Here is an 18,632-nt window from a genome sequence, read left to right on the forward strand (position 1 = left end):
ATTTTTCATGGCAGCATAAGCTTTTTTGTCTGCTAACCCCTCAGTCACTAATGCACATTCTTTTAAAGGGAAAAAAATATGCTTCTGTGCTCTAGTTTTAAAATGCAAAGGTATGATGTTATTTGTCACCATGCCCAAAAAAGTCCTTACTCGGTAACTTTGCCAGAAGAGGGAGAGAGAGAGAAGGCAAATGCTCCCCCAGCTGTTTCCTGTCTACAGTGTCTGTGTAATGTAGATAAATGTGAGGATTTTCTCTAAATCCCTCTTCTGTTTGCTAAATCTCACTGTCACTGCTAAAATCAGAGCAGATAGAGCCTGCGCAATGGAATAAAGTCCTCAATATTGAAATGTGACATTGCTCTCAACATCTCACATCTCTCTGGATTTCTTTTTTCTCATCATTACTGCTAACAAATTCATTTCCAGACTTTGCACTTTTAAGAAGCAATGGAAAAAATCAACAGTCTTTCAACACAATTAGTTAAGTGCTGCTTTTGTGATTTCTTGAAGGTAAATCTTTATTACTATTTCAAATCATTTTTGAGTTTTATTTTACTGTGTATTGTCTGCTTCTGGTTTGAAGAGTATTGTGCACTTTTCAATAACATTATTTTAGAACTGAGAATTATTTATAAATTGCTGAACATGCAAATTTATGTGATCTGGAAAATGGCTGTATGTAATAGTTGCAATTACATAGATAACTGTAAGGGTACTATTGCAGATACATGTCTTAAATTTCACTTCTATTCAGAGAACTTTACAATATTTCATTTATGTCATTATTAAAGGGTCCAATTACATCACTGTTTATATTGTTAATTAATGCTTCTGAAAACAAGAACTTTTAGCTGTTTTCTGCAGGTGCAGGTTTTTACAGGAATGTAGGCTTAATACACATGTTAAGTTTCTGCAGTTTTATATACACAATTACAGATAAAATGTTCATACTTTCACATTGAAACTTTTAAGGCATGTTGTCATTGCAGCAATTTTCTGGCAGCATTGTTCCATTTACTTATTTTTTGTTTTCATGTATTAAAAGTAAATGTGAAGTTCAGTTTGTTTTCTACATAGAACCCAGCTGCAACTCTTGCTGACCTTGCATATTTGTATGGCTTAAGCAATTGTACAAAAAGAAAATGGAAATTATCCTACATCTTTTTCTCCAAGTTTTCCCTTGCAGAGAGGGCTGTTTCAGGAAAGTTTTCATGTGAAGTTTCATGTTATGATACTATGATTTCTACTTACTAATATAAATTCTCTTTAGATAAATTTGGCTTCAGTAGGTGCATTGACCTCTGTTTCTGTCAATTGGCCCTAGGTCAAGTTTCCACTGTCAGCAAAATTATATCCTTCAAGAACTCTTTTTTTTTTTTTTATTATGGTTTGCAAGCACACTCTTATGCAGTTGACAGAATTCTCCTGTTTTAATTGTTTAGGGCCTAATGAATTTTTTTTATAGTGTCTGACACTTAAGCACATGCATCCCATTCCTTAATGTGATTCAAAAGAACATGTCTGCAATTGCAATGGATGAAACCATTTCCTTAATGTACAAATGGTCATCCCTTCCAATATTCTTGAATGGTGAAGATGCTTTTTTTTAAAGCGTTGAGCAAGGCATTAAGAGACATAAAAACAATGTGATAGTTCCTCAGCTGGTGCAGAACGCCCAGCTTCCTTGAAATCAAATGGAACGTATTGATTTACACCAGGTTAGGATCTATCCCAGGTTCTTTAATCAAAGTTAACAGTATTTAAAATTTGATCCATTCCAAAGTATGTATGCTCTATTTACATAATAATTACTAGAGAATACTTTTATTACATAGTAATTACATACTTCTAACTCTACTATGGCTTGGTAATTTGATCCAACAGCTATATATCAAAATGTAGTTTTGAACCAAACTCTTTTCTATAGCATGTATTTTCCATGAAAACATTGCTCACCTCAAGATATTTATAATTATTGTAAATGCTATTAAATGTTATTAAACAGTGACCAAGCAAGTGAAGAATTCTTATGTACAACTTGTGCCAACTGAGAGTTTGTTAGAATAAGAGTACTTATAAAGAAAACTTAAGATGTAAAAGAAATACAGGGTGTTCATATACGACATTCCTTTGTGGTGCAGCTCTTCTGGACTATTAAAAGAGGAATGCAGCAAAAGCTGGTTATTTTACTGAAAAAAAGAGAAAATTCCAGCTGTGAAAATATGGTCAGTCATTCTATGCAACTAAAAGAAGTGCTTAACCAGGCTCATCCTGAACCTGTATTCAATTTCCAAACGTAATTAGATGCTTCAGTAAACCCCACCCACATGCCAATGCATTTTTTTTAAACTCTCAACTTTCTAGTCAAAGTGGGGACACTATAAGCACCCTGTCTGTTTGTAAAGAACCTGAGGCCATATTGGGTTACATCTTCGTATTTTCTTAAGAATATTCCCCTCAGACTTAAATGGGAACTTTGATCTTATCACAAACATATTGAATCAGCTAATATTACATTTAATTAAAATGATGAAGTAAAGTTAAAGTCTTAAATCATGTTTTGGCATTAGTTTTGATGAAATGGCACTTAATTTAAAAAAATAATTGATTGGTTCCTAGAAACATGTGAGCCTCTTTTTCCCAAAGTTTTTACTTGTTTGCAAGTTCTTAACTGTTTTTAAATTTGGGGATAAAGTGTAGAAATTCTCTGTGGTTTATACTGTGCAGCTTTTTTGGCCTCCACTAAAGGAAAAACAGTGGAGAATCTGTCTTGTCCTAGTTCAGTGCTGATATTTATCTTAAAATGTAACCCAGCTGAAAAGTCTAGAAAAATACAAAATTGTTAAATGTCTAAGATTTATGTTTATTTCTGGCTCAAATGTTATACAAAAACAAACTGTTAAACACATAATGTTCTTACATTCATAATGTTTTTTAGCCTTCTGAGGCTGTGTGTTAAACAGCTTTTTGCTTTACCTCTTCAGAACTAAGAATCGGGAACCATCTTAAACTGCAGGTGTATTACATTCATCTTAGAAATTCAAAAATATGGCAAGGGAAAAAAGAAATTGATGTTGTTAAAATATGGAATCATTACAGGAAATAATGCCTTATGTTATCATCATTCATTTATAATCTGATCTTCCTCCATCTGCCATTGAAGTCATGTCCACGCACTAACTGTTGTTGGCTTTGCCATTGTAAAGTTGGCTAAAAACACTCGTGAATGGGAAAATAATTATTCTTTCTCTTTATGATATATCATGGGATTCAGATTTGTTTATTATTTTCACAGTGGAAATATCACCAGAAAAAAAGGGCGATATATTCTGACTTATTGTCAGAATTACTGTGAATTTCTCTTATTCAACTCTGACTTAAGTTGAAATAGGGTACTTATCCAGCAAGGTGCTAAGGTCCCTTGGCAAGAAAATAAGCATTCTTAAAAATTATTGACTTAAACTAGAGAAGGCTCAATACCTCAGTGGCTCATATGCAATATGAGCAGAGATAACAAATAATTTCATCATTTTTTTCAACAGTTCAGTGAAAAATATGAGGGAATGGTCCCTGAAACCTTGAAAGAAACTTGAGGGAAGATTAATCATTTAGTCCAATTACTTGCACTTGTCTACTAATATAAAACAGCTTTAAGACAAGGCTAATTGTACGTGTAAGAAGGATTTGTAACTTCTCACCTGACTGGAGTACTAACCTTTACCTTGAAACAGAATCGAATTATATGCAGATTTATTTCTTTCAAAACTAACATTTTTGTTAAGTGATCTACTAAATCAGGTCAAAATATTCATTCAGCACATGCCCTGCTACGCAACATAAATGTCTTCCTACTATGTTAAAAACAGCATTCAACAAAAATGCTATCTTCTTTGACATATTAGTCAGATTGTTAATTGATATAAATAGACATAAAAGGAAGGGGACAAATGGAATGGTTCAAATTTGTACCCCCTGAGAACTGGCCCATCTTTAGTCATATGTCCAGGAAAAAATTAGTGTGTATACCAAATATAAGAGAGAAAACAGTCATCACCTCTGTGTATATTGTCCTAACCAAACCCGAACTAAGTGGATATAATAGAGATCAGTGAGTCATGTTTCCATTAAATACAAATGCAAATCCTTAACACTCCTCCTCTTAAGTTCTTGAATTCTTCCAATTGTTATCTTCCTAGGAACAGAGGACTGGAAGAAAATTCCTGAGTCAATGAATTTGGTCCCCTACTATGGAAGGTGCCACATCAACTCCTCTGTAACTTTAGCAAGCTCTGCTTTAAACTTTTTTCTGTTTTGTCCTGGTGTTTCCATTTTTAAAGTGGCAGGAGAATCACAGAGTTCAAATAGTTATGAACAGTTTTTCTCCCAGCCCAAATTTCCTTCTGTCCAGTTTACAGCTAGGAACAACCTGTGCCAGTGCTGTTCTTCGGTTTAAACAGTTCTTCTCTGTCATATGCAACCTCCACATTTCTCAGTACATTAGCAGACAGCAGTCATATCCCCTTTTAGCCGACTTGTTCTCAGACAAAACAATTCAAGGTTGTCTAGTCTTCCTAACCCTAACTATTCTGGCCTTCCCAAGTGCCTTTGGCTAGCTTATTCTTGCATAACCTCCTTTTGCAGTAAGAACCATAAATCATGATCCACTTCTAGAAGGTTCTTTAACTACATGTCAATGTGAACCAAGAATAGTCACTAGAGGAAGTCATCAATTTACAAAATATATAGAATATGTAGAGCTGCAATATTATTGTGAGACCTTTCCTGATGTTGTGGTTACTTGTTTAACAAATTACACTACGTACGCATTCTCAGCTCACAGGGGTGCAGTATCTCATTTTCTTTGGGATTCTGCTGGGAAACTCTGACACAGTACTTTTGCTTCTTTGGCAGGTGAAGATGCACACTGTGTCCTACATTCATTTCTTCTACCTTGGCCTGTGTTTGCTTACCTTAACCAGTTCTGCTGCTGCTGGCCCAGAGACGCTCTGTGGTGCCGAGCTGGTTGATGCTCTTCAGTTCGTATGTGGAGACAGAGGCTTTTACTTCAGTAAGTCAACCCTTTCTTTCATACAACTGCTAAACTACTCCTTGTAGTCCATTGGGGTTTGCAACTGCTCTAAGCAAGCACAAGAATAATCAAACTAGGCTGCAGAGTATTACTACTATTCTCTTTCTCTGAGATGTCCAGGTTTTCAGTGAACATAACTCCCAGCAAAGCATAGAGCTGTGCCTGTGTTCAGCCTCTCCCAGGTTTTAATGAATTTTCCTTTTCAAACATGTTATTGTTTTTAACCACTTCCCCATTGTTGCTATTCCACCTGCTATATTACAGCTTTCTGCTGGCCTGACACTGAAATTAATGGAATGACAGGACATGCTTAGACCCAAGATATTCATGTGGCAGTACTGCATGTACCTATTATGTCAGACTACTTGTAAACAGTTTAAGTACACACTGTATCATATTAAAAACACAATAAGCTTCAACATCTGGTTTGAAAAAAGAAAATCTGGAAGGCAGCAAGTAGAAAGTTACAGCATCCAAGTATCCGCAGACTACGTAAGTTAAGTACAGGTGAAGGCAAATTCATTCATGGTGAGATAATAAAGAATAATCACAGTACAGACAATAGATAAAATTAGGTCTGTAACAGTGTGAATATATTAATATTTGAACAACATTTTAGAGCAAGACCTACACTTTGGGTGTGAACATCACAATGTTTTTCCTTTGCTGTGTTTTAAATTGTGCAAAGCTGGAGTAACTAGATGAATTAACTCTTTTTATCTTAGTACTTTCTTACAAGTGGTGTCAAGACCAAGAAGTACAGAACATGTAAATAATAGAACTCTATCTCTAATTTTCAACTATTTGCTACTCAAATACCATGAAGTTAATGAAGCTTTTAGCTGGGAATATATTCATTCTTTAAGACATTAAAACATGCAAGAACTTGTGTGATCAGAGCCTCTGAAGGTGGTGTTTACTCTTTATAATAATGTGTCACAGATTATTCTTGTTTGAAGTTACCTTTCTTTTAGGGCCTCAGTTGCCTTTCCAAACAGGAATGTAACTAAGAAAAGGAGATCAGGCTAGTGAGGCTGTAAAGACAAATGATTAACTGAAGGTTCTTTTTCTATTTATTTCGGGGGGGGGAGGGGTTGTGATGTCTGACTTTTTAAACGTTTTTAATCCTCTCTTTATCCCAATAATTCTTGCCTTCTAAGATATCTCTTTTGTTTTTCTGATCAGGTTCTCCTCCTGCCATCCCTTTTCATTTTTATTCATGGAGTTATTACTTTAAAGATCTTTCTCCTTGCTTGCAATAAAATAGAATTAGAGAAAACCACACTTTTGCATCTTCAATTTAAAGAAAACCCAGATTTCCTCTACATGCAAGTTGCTGACCTTTTCACTGTCTTTTTGGCACTTCCTATTAAAGTTTATCCTTCTGAAACTGGGAGTCTTAGTTTCATATATGCTCAGTAGTTCATTAGAGAACCCTTAATTTCTGTACTTAACACTTCACCTATCACTAATTGGTTCTAGAACGCTGTTTAACTTAGCATGCTGGTGCTAAACAATATTAAAATATTGGGATGTCTCTTAAGGAACTTTAATTTTTTCTACCAATTATCTGTTTGTTCATTTGAACACCACAATCTGTTATATTCAGCAGCAGTTGAGTTACACTTAAGAGGTTATTTCAGTGCCCTACATATACTTTCTTTTGCGTGGCTGGCAGGAATGTAAAGGGAGTCTGTCACCTTCCCTCTTGTTCCTACACCAGAAGACAATGAGACAATATGCTGTATCCTTAGAACAGCCAAGCAAACTTTTTTTTACTGTGCCTGTGTCTTAGACATATTTCCAGTCACTTCTCTTTGGTACAATGTTCGCTGCTTGTGTGGGGAATTATTATGATTGCTTCAACTGACAGTGGCTGCTACTGCCAGTCAGACCTAAAGTTATATGTACTCTTTGTTTTCCTCAAGGTAAAAATATGTGTAACATGCTAGTCATCAGCAATAAGTGCCTTTGCTTTCAACCTCAGTTATTTTAAAGTTAAATAATCTGTTTGAAATTTCTACATTCCCTAAACTAGACCGGCCTGTTTTAAAAATACCAGCATGGATTTTGGAAGTTTTAAAGGAGCTCATCACCCTTGCAGTCTTGACTTTTGTCTGCCATCAGTATAGACTCCCTCTCTGGTTTTCTTTATTGTGTTTACATTTTCAGTTTTCATCTAAAATTAATATAACTATTGATCCCATTGTATAGAAGCCTTCTGTAAGCAAGAATCTATAAATTGTCCCAAGCTCATTCAGTATCCTAGGAATCCTCTGACTGATCTCAGTTGTTTTTCTGTTTTGTAATCTCATCAAAGTTTTATTAATGAACAATCACCCGGTTTCAGGTGCTTGAACTGTTGTAATCAACAGACTGCAATTTCAACATTCAACTGGAATTTTATGCAGTTAATACATGGGGCTTGAGTGCTAAGTAATGTGCATTCTGTATGTGACCCTATTTCTGATTCATGAGCAATTTAATCTGTCTTAGTCTTCTCCCTGCTATTTGTTAACATTCAATCTAAAATATAAAACCATAGAAAAAGTAAGTCCAGTAACATTTGTTAATCATCTTGAGATCCTGAACCTTGTATCAAATATACTACGGAATGCAACATATTATTGTAAGTTAAAAATGTTATTCCATTTCATGGCACTTTAAGAAGGCCATATCATTTGCAGAGGTAAAAATCCAGTGAACTTTTTTTCTTTTACTGTGAAATGAATGTCAGTTTTCAATGGTATTGTAAGCCTCCTATTCTCACATTCTGGTTCCTTTATATAATCAGAGGTTATGTTTGCCTTTAATTTGCTCAGGAAATAGTTGTGAGGGAAGATTTATTCTTCCATCATTCTGTATTTCACTAGAGACTTCAAATATAAAGAATACCTTTTGACTGAGGTGGAACTCCTGGTTCAGATTCAAGGTCAAAGTTTCTAAATATTCCTTGGGAGTTGTGGGTGGAAACGAAGATAGAATTAATTGTGTTACTTTCTGCTGAAACTCTGTATTCTACAACCACAAGGCTATATCTACAGCTAGGACTGGAAGAGAAAAAATGTCTTTTATCTAGTTTATTCTGCTTGTGAAAACTAACTTCCTAGTTATAAAAGGAAATTCTTCACAGCTTTTGAAGGGATGCACCTACTACTTACCACACACAAAGAAAAATATTGACCTCAAGAGGAAGCCAGAAACTGTTTCTAAAACTTTCTTTCTTCATGAGGTAGACTGGTAAAGAGTGGGGGGTTTTTTTCATTTTTTTAGGGGATGATGCCACAAGAATCCCAATATAGTGCATGTGCTTTTTCCCTTGGTCACATTTAATCCCAGCCAGCACTGGCTACTTCTTGGACAGCTTTTATGCTCCCATGATTCACCAGTACAGATAAGGTTGTGGCCACCTGGTATTTAACAATTTCTCTCTAGTAGGATTTCTGCCACTGAAGTGCCTGTGCACTGTGTTATGTTAGGAGAAGCCAACAAAGAGGGAGCCTGGCCACAGTTTTCTATTCCTTGCAACTGAACCTCTGGAAGAAAACAAGTGGCTACAGTTTGACATAACTGTCCTCAGTTAATGCTTCTCCAGTTTTGAAAAATCTGGATTCAATAGTCTTGAAGCCTGTCATGTTCACTGGACTGTTAATACCTAGAAAGGTCTATCATGCCACTGCAAACCAATGCTGAGGGCAGAGACTGTAGGGAAGACTGAAAGGGCAAGTTACAGGACACTTAGAGAAGTGTTAGCCCGGGAGGGGGAAATTTTTGCTTGAAATACTGTAGTCCTATCACAAGATTTACTTTGCAGATTACTCAGAAAAGGAGATTGTTTCATTTTCTTCACACGAGTTGAATTTGATGGACCATCACTCATTCTAGCTCACACTGTGTCTTGAGGACTCAGTACCATGAGTAAGGAGAGCAAATGTAGTTTGCTCTACAGAGAAAATGCTATCTTCTTTTTGATCCAGTTTCTGCTCTTTTAAAAATGTGTTTTTCTTTTCCAATAAACGGACACTAATTTGGCTAACAAAACAAGTGAGTGCCAATAAAGAAATAGCCTTGTTTCCTTAGACAGTTTTATTCATGCCAGTTTCTAAAGCCTAAGTTAGATGGCAATCAGTATCTGAGGCCATGGCACAGGGTGTCAATTTCATGAATTTATAAAACCTTTTTTTCAGTTAAAAAAAAGCAGCTTTGGTCTTTAAGTGAATCTTCTGAAGCATCACTTGCACAGAAAACAAGGAGCTGAATTTAGACACCTGACACAGTGAAGTCCCACTGATATTCTTCAGAGCATGGAGAATGACCTAGCACATGCTTCCTTATACCCAAGAATGAATCCCACAACAGACATAGGCTTTACTAGTATCCAGACCTAATGATCCCTGCGTCAACTGCTTTGTGGAGAATCAATGCAAATTTTTACAGTTTGTTTTTTCCATGAAGACAATCAGAATCATGCAGTGTCCTTGGGAATATCCTCAACTCTGAGCAGCATAAGCATACTGGGTTATAATCACCAGAAAATCAGGAAGAGACAAGATTTGGGGTAATCAGACCTGTCATCATATCTCATTGCTTTGTAGAACCGAAGTATAAATGGAGGAATTGCTGCCTTACAGAGGAGAAAATTAAGGGCTTAGCAACAGGCAATTGTGTGTTGCTTCTTCCATTGCCTTTTAGTTTAACAGCTTCTCGTTTACATCAGGAAGTCTGCTTTTAAGATGTTTTTAAGGTTTCCAGGCCTGTCAAATCTATCAACATAATTATAATAGAAGGAATTGCATTCAATTCTTTAACTACTTCATACCTGCAAGGACTATGAGTCATTAGCTCCTCTGTGTGTCCCTGACTGAAAGCAATGTTATGTTATAAGCCCAGGAATGGAACGCTGAAAAGCTGCAGTGGACATACCGCCTATGGCGTCAGTGATGCTCTTACAAAACTTTGAGAAGAAATCCTGGTCATCTTAGCTATGTCCACACTGCAAGCTATGAGATTGTTTTTAAGTTTCTTGATCTGACTATATGCCCCTTTTAAGCCAAACCCCATATCAATGAGAGGCTTGAGTGTGTTCCTCAACCTTTATCTGCAGATTCCTTGCTTCTTACAGGAAAGCTACCTGTAATGGAAAGCTAGCCTGGAAAGAAGCAAAGGCGTAATTTTACCAGGCCCCCAGGGTGCTCAGGGAACCAGGACTGTACACACAATGATTGATACATCTCAGTAAAACAAGTGACTACTGTGGCTTCAGGAGTGAAATCAATGTATAATCAAATAGTAGCTGATGAATAGTAGACTAGTAGACTGTGCACTCTGCTGCCTCTTATAGAAATCATTGAGGAAGTTCTTTGAAAATAAGCCAGTCTTTGAAAGAACTTTGCACTCTTTTACACATTAAGAAGAGCTAGGGAATGTACATAAAGGCTTACCTTAATTTGGTGACCTTAATCTTCTTAAGGTACCTCTCTAATCACAGAGAGAGAAGTTTCTCCAGAGGATGATTCAGGCACTATATTAGGCTCCTGAATCATCCTCTAGAAAAACCTGTTTCTCTCCATGGAGTACAGAGTGAGCCTAGGAAGATTTAGCCTCTAAAATAGACTGAAGTTGGACTCTACAAACAGCTCTCTTCTACAACTACTTCTCTTGTCCCTAAGGTTTTCAAAGTTTTCCAACCAGTTTGCTTTTCATTAGGTGGGACCACAGTAGTAACAATAATAACAAAGAGATGACTGGAAGCAAACCATTGATCAAAAAGTCCTCTACCAAAACCAAATGAATACAGTTTCTCTATAAGTTCAATTTATATGTGCCCTTATTAGCTGTTAGACATGAGAGAAGGCAATGCTTTTTATGATGTTTGCCTTTATCTATGCACTAGATTAAATTTCAAATTTATCAAAAAGCTGTTATTTGACATCTGATTACTTAATTGCAGTTAGCTATATGTGTATTTAATGCATTGTTTAGTCTCATGTTGGCTAAATTCACTTAAAGAAGCTCTTGGCAAGATCAGCATTAATTCTTGGCATAACTGCCTCTCATACTTTTTCACTGAACCTTAAATACCAAGAAAAACCCTTCACTGACTTCAGTTCTGGCATTTACTTTGTGCAATTGGCCAAAACCTTTGCATACGGTCCCTTTCCTTTGTCCTGATATTAATAATGACTTGCATTATTTGATCAACAGCAGCAAAAGTCACAAAGCAAATTATTCAGTTGACCAGACCTACACAGTCTCTTAATTAAAACCTTCTGTATTATCTGCTTGAGCATCTAGGGCAATCTATATGCAGTACTCATTCAAAGAAGGAAATTCATATAGCCATTCCTCTAAAGCTTACTCAGTGCTTCAGCTATTATGCATCTGTTTCAAACCCTCTCATCACTGAAAATTAAGTAGAGACTTAAAACTGAGTTCATTTTAGAGCTTTGCTGGACAAGGATGGACCTAAAAATGTTTGTTTAACAATATCTAAATGTAAACATTTCCCTGTGATGCAAGTTTAATTGTTCAAAAATGTGACAACAAATGAAAGGAGTAATGGACAGTTGAATCAGTCCTGGATTGCATTAGGAAGAGTGTTGCCAGCAGGTTGAGGGAGGTAATCCTCCCCCTCTACTCAGCTGCATTGGGAGTACTGTGTCCACTTCTGGGCTCCCCAGTACAAGAGATTCATGGAGCTACTGGAACGAGTCCAGCAGAGGGCTACTAAAATGATTAAGGGACTGGAGCATCTCTCCTATGAGGAAAGGCTGAGAGAGCTGGGACTCTTCAGCCTGGAGAAGAGAAGGCTGAGGGGGGATCTTATCACTATGTATAAGTATCTGAAGGGAGGGTGTAGAGAGGATGGGGCCAGCCTATTTTTAGTGGTGCCCAGAGACAGGACGAGAGGCAACGGGCACAAACTGAAACACAGGAAGTTCTGACTGAACATGAGGAAAAACTTCTTCACTGTGAGAGTGACTGAGCACTGGAACAGATTGCCCAGAGAGGCCATTGGAGATATTTAAAATCCATCTGGACACCATCCTGGGCAACGTGCTCTAAGTGACCCTGCTTGAGCAGGTGGGTTGGACTAGATGATCTCCAGAGGTCCCTTCCAACCTCAACCATTCTGTAATTCTGTGATTCTGGGAATCCCATGTACAGTAAATTTAATGTGTTTTCAAAGTTTTTGCTCTTACATACAGAGTTGAAGCTCTTTGCTTACCTCAGACTAAATACTTTGTTACTGAAAATTAGAATAACATCTTTAGATCAAAAGAAACAATATCAAGTAATACCTGCTAGGGTTCATGTTTCTTTTTTCTGAATCAACAGCATATTTATATATTTCCCATCTTATTTTTGAAATTCAGCTGTGATCTTAAATTTTCCATCTACGAAATATAACAGAATGTTCTGCAGTAAGAGAATAACTGCAGACACCAGATCCTATTGCTTCCATTATGTGCCCACAAAAGTGTGTAAGTGGAAAAGGGTGCCCTGTTCAAGCACTTCTATTTACAAATTAGGACCCACACCCAAAACAGAAATTGTATGATTTTTTTTGACACAAAACTATTTGTTTATATTGTTTGTGTCTTAGTGTGTTGAGCAGAAATTTACACAAGTCTGAGAATACAGAAAAAATAAGGGGTTGGTTCAGACCATTTTCACTCAATCCAGCTCAGTGAACAAAATGGTTTCTTTCAGAAAGTAAATATTATAACACTACTTATTAACTATTTCTATCACCAAACAAGTAAAACACCTAAGTAACACCCCAAAACACTTATAAACAGGAACTTCAAAGTGAATACTCCTGAAAATTGTTTTTACTTAAACAGAATGTTCATTAACAGTCATCTCCTACTAAGGCTGTGGATAAAAGCTTACATTACACACACTAACTCTGTATTTCACTAACAAGCCTGAATTCTTAAGAATTTTTAAGTATTGCTTGGCTAATACTGAGGTAGAAGAAGTATGGGGTTGTGTGAAAGGTGGTAGAGAAGATGAAGTTATGGTTGTGGGCACGAAAAGATGAATGCATTCTAAATTAGTTTTGATGGTTCTGTGATACTATGCATAAAACATCTAGTTTACAGCAGAGGGGTTTTTTTAGACTTGCAATAACTATACTGAAGATTTCTTTTAATGCAGTCAGCCCCATCAAAATGACCAGATAAGAGCTTCCACTATTACAATTTTTATTACATCTTTTTGTAACTCTTCATTGATTGCTTTAGGTTACGTGAGAGCTAATAAGAACATCTATTTTAGGTTAACACGACAGGTATAAATTGAATCATACCTTGAAAGTCCTGTAGAAAAGTACGAGGTAATAATTCGTTTCCACATCCCCTGAATTCCTGAATTACTCGTCAAGAGGTCTTCCATGAAAAAACTTAGTTTTTCCTACGTATTTCAAGTTTTATGTTTCTTTCCATTAAAGTTTCCAGCCTTTCACAGACATATTTAGTTTGGCAGGAAGAATCTGGTGACTCATATACTGAAGAGATTTGAGAGCAAGCTACTGAAAATGTATCTAATTTCTTCTTGTGTAATTTGGGAGCAAGCTACTGATAGTATGTCTAATTTTCCTGGTTTAATCAGATGTATTATTGGCAAATGTATGTTCTGAATAAAAGCCATATTTATTTCTGAAATATATAGCTAAGATTAAATGCAAAAACACCATGCATATTTGCTTTTAGAACACTCCTAGCTTTTTCTAATTGCTTCTGGCATTATACTCTAAATCGATGGGCACTGAATGAAAACAGAGATACTACTGAAATCATTTGCATTATATTTTAGAATTTAGTAATATCAAAGAAGTGGTCCTTACTGATTTTTTTTTTTTGTGGAGGTGTCTTTTTTTTTTTCAAAGTAGGATAGAAGTGCATGGAAGAATAGGTGATGTTATTCCTCCATGATTCATATGGAGAATAAATGTACTAGAAAAGTTTTCACTTGTATTTTGTATTGATTGTATTGTTTCCCTCACCTCTTTTCAGACAAAAAGGCTCTTCTACGTTCAGTTCTTTATAGACAGACAATCTGTGATGAGCTTATGTCATTTTCCTTTATCCACATACAGACTGAACTTTCTGAAGGATGAAGATCAACAGAGGTTGATCCAATACACACGAGGAGACTGTGGTTCAGATTCATGCCGTCTACTTTTAGGCACTTAAATCAGGTGTCTCAGTGAGGAGCCTGCTCACTCAAACTCATACTACAGTCAGTGAAAGGAGTTAGAAACTTTCAGAGCTGTCTTTAAGTTCTGAATATCCCTTAGGACATACTTTTCTTTCTCCACTGATTATATAAGGAGTTTAGGGCAATTGGACCCTTAAGTTGGTGCCTGAGTTAAGTGCCTAAATTTTGGTGGGATGAATCTATTTTAAACCATACATATGTCAGTGAACTCCCATGTGGAGATAAGGATGCACTCTTATGGCCCAGATTTCAGATCAAAGCAAATCTGAGCTTATTTTAGCTGCCATGACACAATACAATTCAGCAAAGACCCAGAATGTGCATTGTGGAGGTAACACCAGTTAGGCTTGCTCTTTCAGTCTTCTTTAAGAACTGCCAGGACTTTAGTCTAAGTGTGAATTCTGTTGGACAAAGGACTCCATTCTGATACAATAAAGGTAGAAGGAAAAGGCTTATATATCTTTTTTTTTCCTTGATATAATAGATGGAATATATTCTTGCACACCATAATAAGTAACATTCCGTGATATTTTGTTCTTGCATGTACTTGCATCAGACAAGTATACTTATCCATGCCCAAATACTGAGCTAATTTTTTACGCTGTTATTCACATTGATTCATTTCTAGTCCTATGAATATACATGGCTCAGCAGTTTTCTAAGGAATGGAGACAATAATAAAATTCAAAACAAGAGTGACATCTAAATATGAAGGAGTCATCTAGCAAGAGATACTCACAGGAATGATTTTTCAAAGACTTGTGGAATTTTGCCTCTATTTAAGGAACTAGATATAGTAGACATAATATAGCTATCCCAAGACACAGTCATGTCAAAAAGTGAAGTTGTGAACATAATATGGTCATTCAAAAAATAATAGTAAGATTTTGTGTAGAATTTGACCCCTACCTTTCTTTTTGCAAATGTTATAATAAAATTGCACAACTGCAGCTGTAATGGCTTTAAGTCAACTACTATAATTTTTGTTACATAGTCACTTCATTTTAGTTTTTGAAAGCAGTAGGGATTATACCATAAAAGATAATTGAATTATTTTCTGTTATCACCAAGACAAAGACTGAGCAGAATTTGTAAGTGGTGATATTCTTATTATCTGTGGTTCTTTTCAAATATAAATTGATACTCTGATATGAAACAGAAGAAGGTCAGACCTGTGAAAATAGATTTAAATTTTTTGAAAAAATCAGACTTGAAACCAACAACAACAATGAAATAATCAACAACAGATTCTGAATGTAAAATGATTATCTCTGAGTTGTGAAACAGATAGGAGTGCTCCAATGTTAATAAATTTCTTTAGGATACACTACCAGAAACATATCTACACTTCTATGCAGCAGAGAAAAGAGAGGTTGTCAAGGAAAAGCTATTCTATATTATGATAATAAAGGGGAAGAGATGATGATAAAGAAGGAGAAAAGAGCGAGAACCTATTCATTCATTGCTCCTAGATTCCTGGCCTTGTCCGGGAGCTTCTTTGCTTCACATCCAATCAGGAGTCCACGGATGCTATTTCAAGGTTATCTGTTAACTGCAACTGGCTTTGGCTCAATCCACTGAGGATAATATGAGCTAATTTTAGGAATTCTCCATGTTCACTAGAGAAAATAATTACCTCTTATCATTGATTTTCCTAGGTCTTTTGGCCATAAGTATTGCTGCGCCACAAATATTTTCCCCTGACTTGATTCCCACTGATTTCTAACCAGTCATCTGTTTTTCCAAAGAATTACTAGCTGAATTTCCGATATTTTCCCCTCTGTATTATAAATATAGCAAAGAGGGTTTCTCTTGTGCAATCAGTAGATACTATTTGTGCCTGAATTGGAAGGGGTAAATACACATTAAAAATATACTCGTTTTTCATGTCCATTCAAACCAACATGATGGGTTTGTATTGTATTGTTTGTATTTCAAGTACACCTACCAATCATGCCTGGTGTAAACTATCAAAAAATATCAATTCTTCAGACTTCAATAAAGTTGAAGTGCCTAAATTTATCTTACTTTTGTGGCAGCAAGGTGCATACATTTAAAAAAATGAGGCCTAATTGTTTTAGAGGTGTCAATCTATTTCCGAAAATGGGTAGAAGTCTCAGGGAAAGTCAGTGAGACCTAAGAGGCTCCTAAAGGCATATGGGGCAGATTTTCAATGGGTTTTAGGCACTGAAGAGGCAGATGGACACCCAAGAGATTTTCAAAAGCAATCATGTACCTAATTTGCATTGAAATCAATGATAGAGAGTCCTTGGCAATCTTTTTCAATACTGTATCTATGTTTTTAGTAGCCTCAGTATCTTTGGAAATAGGAGTCAGGGTCCTTAGCTATTTCTCAAAATTTTGCTTATGAACCTTAATGAGTGCTTGCGAAAAATCGATCACCATTAAAAGCTCTTTAAAATAAGAATTGGCATAATGACTTGGCTTCCTCTCTGACGTGAAACATACTAATACGCTTAGTATGAAATCTCCTTACTTCTAGCATAAATGTGTGAGGCATCAGATGAAAGCTAATAATTTCCCAAGTGAGCTAAAAATAATGAAGTCTGAATTTCAATAAATACTATAAGAGGCATTCTGGAACAGACAGTGGTTAATAAGGACTGCGAATGCTACCTTTCCACTAACCTCATTTGCAAGATGCCAAAGCCTAAATATGGACCTCAAACAATACAGGATAAAGACTTAGCATGAGAAAAACAACAATCATTGTAGGAAGCTGGATACAATGAATACTTCATTATTTTCTTTGTCTTCTAAATCAAAAAGTATAACTAAAAATACCTCAAAACTCTTTAGGAGTTATGTCTGTAAGATGTTTTATTTTGGAGGTTCATGTATAATGTGAACAGACTTTGTTTCCACTGCAATTAGCAGCAACTGACAGTACCTGAAACTGCATTCATTCTAAATGCACTGTAATGTTAGGAGTGAGAGAATCTTCAGGTTTTATGCAAAAGTATTAGTCTGTGTGACTCCAAATAATGCAAGGACCCATGAATTAAATGCGTTTTTAAAAATGGGCTCTAAATCAAATAGAAGTGCTTAATGAAAGAATTAGTTACTGAAACCGTGTCTTTCATTAGCTGAGGTGGTCCTAAGAATCCCTTAAAAACAGGCAATGTTAGCCTTAATGTTGTTACTTTATGTGGTCTCAGGCAAATCAATTTCATATTATGATAGTCTGTCATTAAATGACTACGGTCTTTTTAATAAAAATTTCATCAGTAGGTTACCAAGGATGAAGGCTTCTTGGGAGAAGGAACAAGTCATTCAAATATTTATTGTCTTTATAATGTAATGTGTGGTCTCATGCCCTATTGACTTCTAAGATCCAAAGACTGCAGACAATAAAGAATTAATATTTTTCTCATAAACTCTTCTAGAGTGCTCATCACTGAAGTATTTGATTGCAGCACTCAGACAAATACATTATACCCTACAATTTCTCAGGAAATTACCCATTTCTCAGAGCATTCGTAAGTTTCTTTTGCCCTAGTAATTGCATATCCAACTGGAGATGGCAAAGATTCATTTTGCAAAGTAATTTTAACATCTCTGCTAGTACTTTATGTGTTCAAAACAGAATACAAACGTCAACTAATTAAACCTAGAGATATAGTTAAGTAGTACTGTCCCTTTACACAGGGGAAATTGAAGCCAAAAGGCAAAAGCAGATTTTATAATATGCAGCTGCAAATGTACCACTTGTTCCAAAGCATCTTCAGTATACACCCTATCCTACCTAGGTTAAGAAAGCACTTTTGATGGGAGAGCTGGAATCAAAAGCAACCTGATGTTCCACTCTTTTTCTGCAAAGCTACGCAACTTTCCAAAGAATCATTAGCTTCTTTCTGCTTTCATTGGAGCAACAGGAATTACCTCATTCCTGTGAGCTGCAAAACTTCCAGGGCAGGTGCTGTGCAGGGCAGGAGCAAAGCACTTACCAGGGAGAGATGCTATCGCAAACTGGCTGGTGATAAACAGAATTCAGTAGGGAATCTTTGACAATTTTAATTGAATGAAATCTCTTGGTCCGGAGATCTGATTTTAGATGAATAGATTAAAAGCAATTAAGAAAAAGCATTAAATCTTTTATTTTCCTTTTCAGCTAACATAGGAGCTAATGAAAGGCAGTATAGAAAGGCCCTACATTTGTTCACAGGGTTCATAATGTCCTGTGGTTGTGTAAACATCTCAGAGTTAGGTGCTAAGCCTTCAGCTGGAATAAGCAAGTCCCCACCTTGAGCAATGATCGCATGATTTAGGCTTATCCATTCATGGCTACTGTATTGAA

At 36.1% G+C, this 18,632-nt stretch overlaps 1 protein-coding gene across 1 annotated transcript in view; it reads left to right on the forward strand.

Moving 5' to 3' along the window:
• The first annotated feature begins 201 nt into the window (after positions 1-201).
• IGF1 (insulin like growth factor 1) overlaps positions 202-18,632 on the forward strand; it is a 53,197-nt gene continuing 34,766 nt past the window's right edge. Inside the window, exons 1-2 of the mRNA XM_026083913.1 lie at positions 202-510; positions 4,912-5,068. Of these exons, the coding sequence (XP_025939698.1) occupies positions 448-510; positions 4,912-5,068 (220 nt within the window). The 5' untranslated portion in view covers positions 202-447. The remainder of the gene's footprint in view (positions 511-4,911; positions 5,069-18,632) is intronic.

This window comes from Apteryx rowi, unplaced genomic scaffold (genome assembly GCF_003343035.1).
Source record: "Apteryx rowi isolate R43461 unplaced genomic scaffold, aptRow1 scaffold_62, whole genome shotgun sequence".
Classification (NCBI taxonomy): Eukaryota; Metazoa; Chordata; class Aves; order Apterygiformes; family Apterygidae; genus Apteryx; species Apteryx rowi.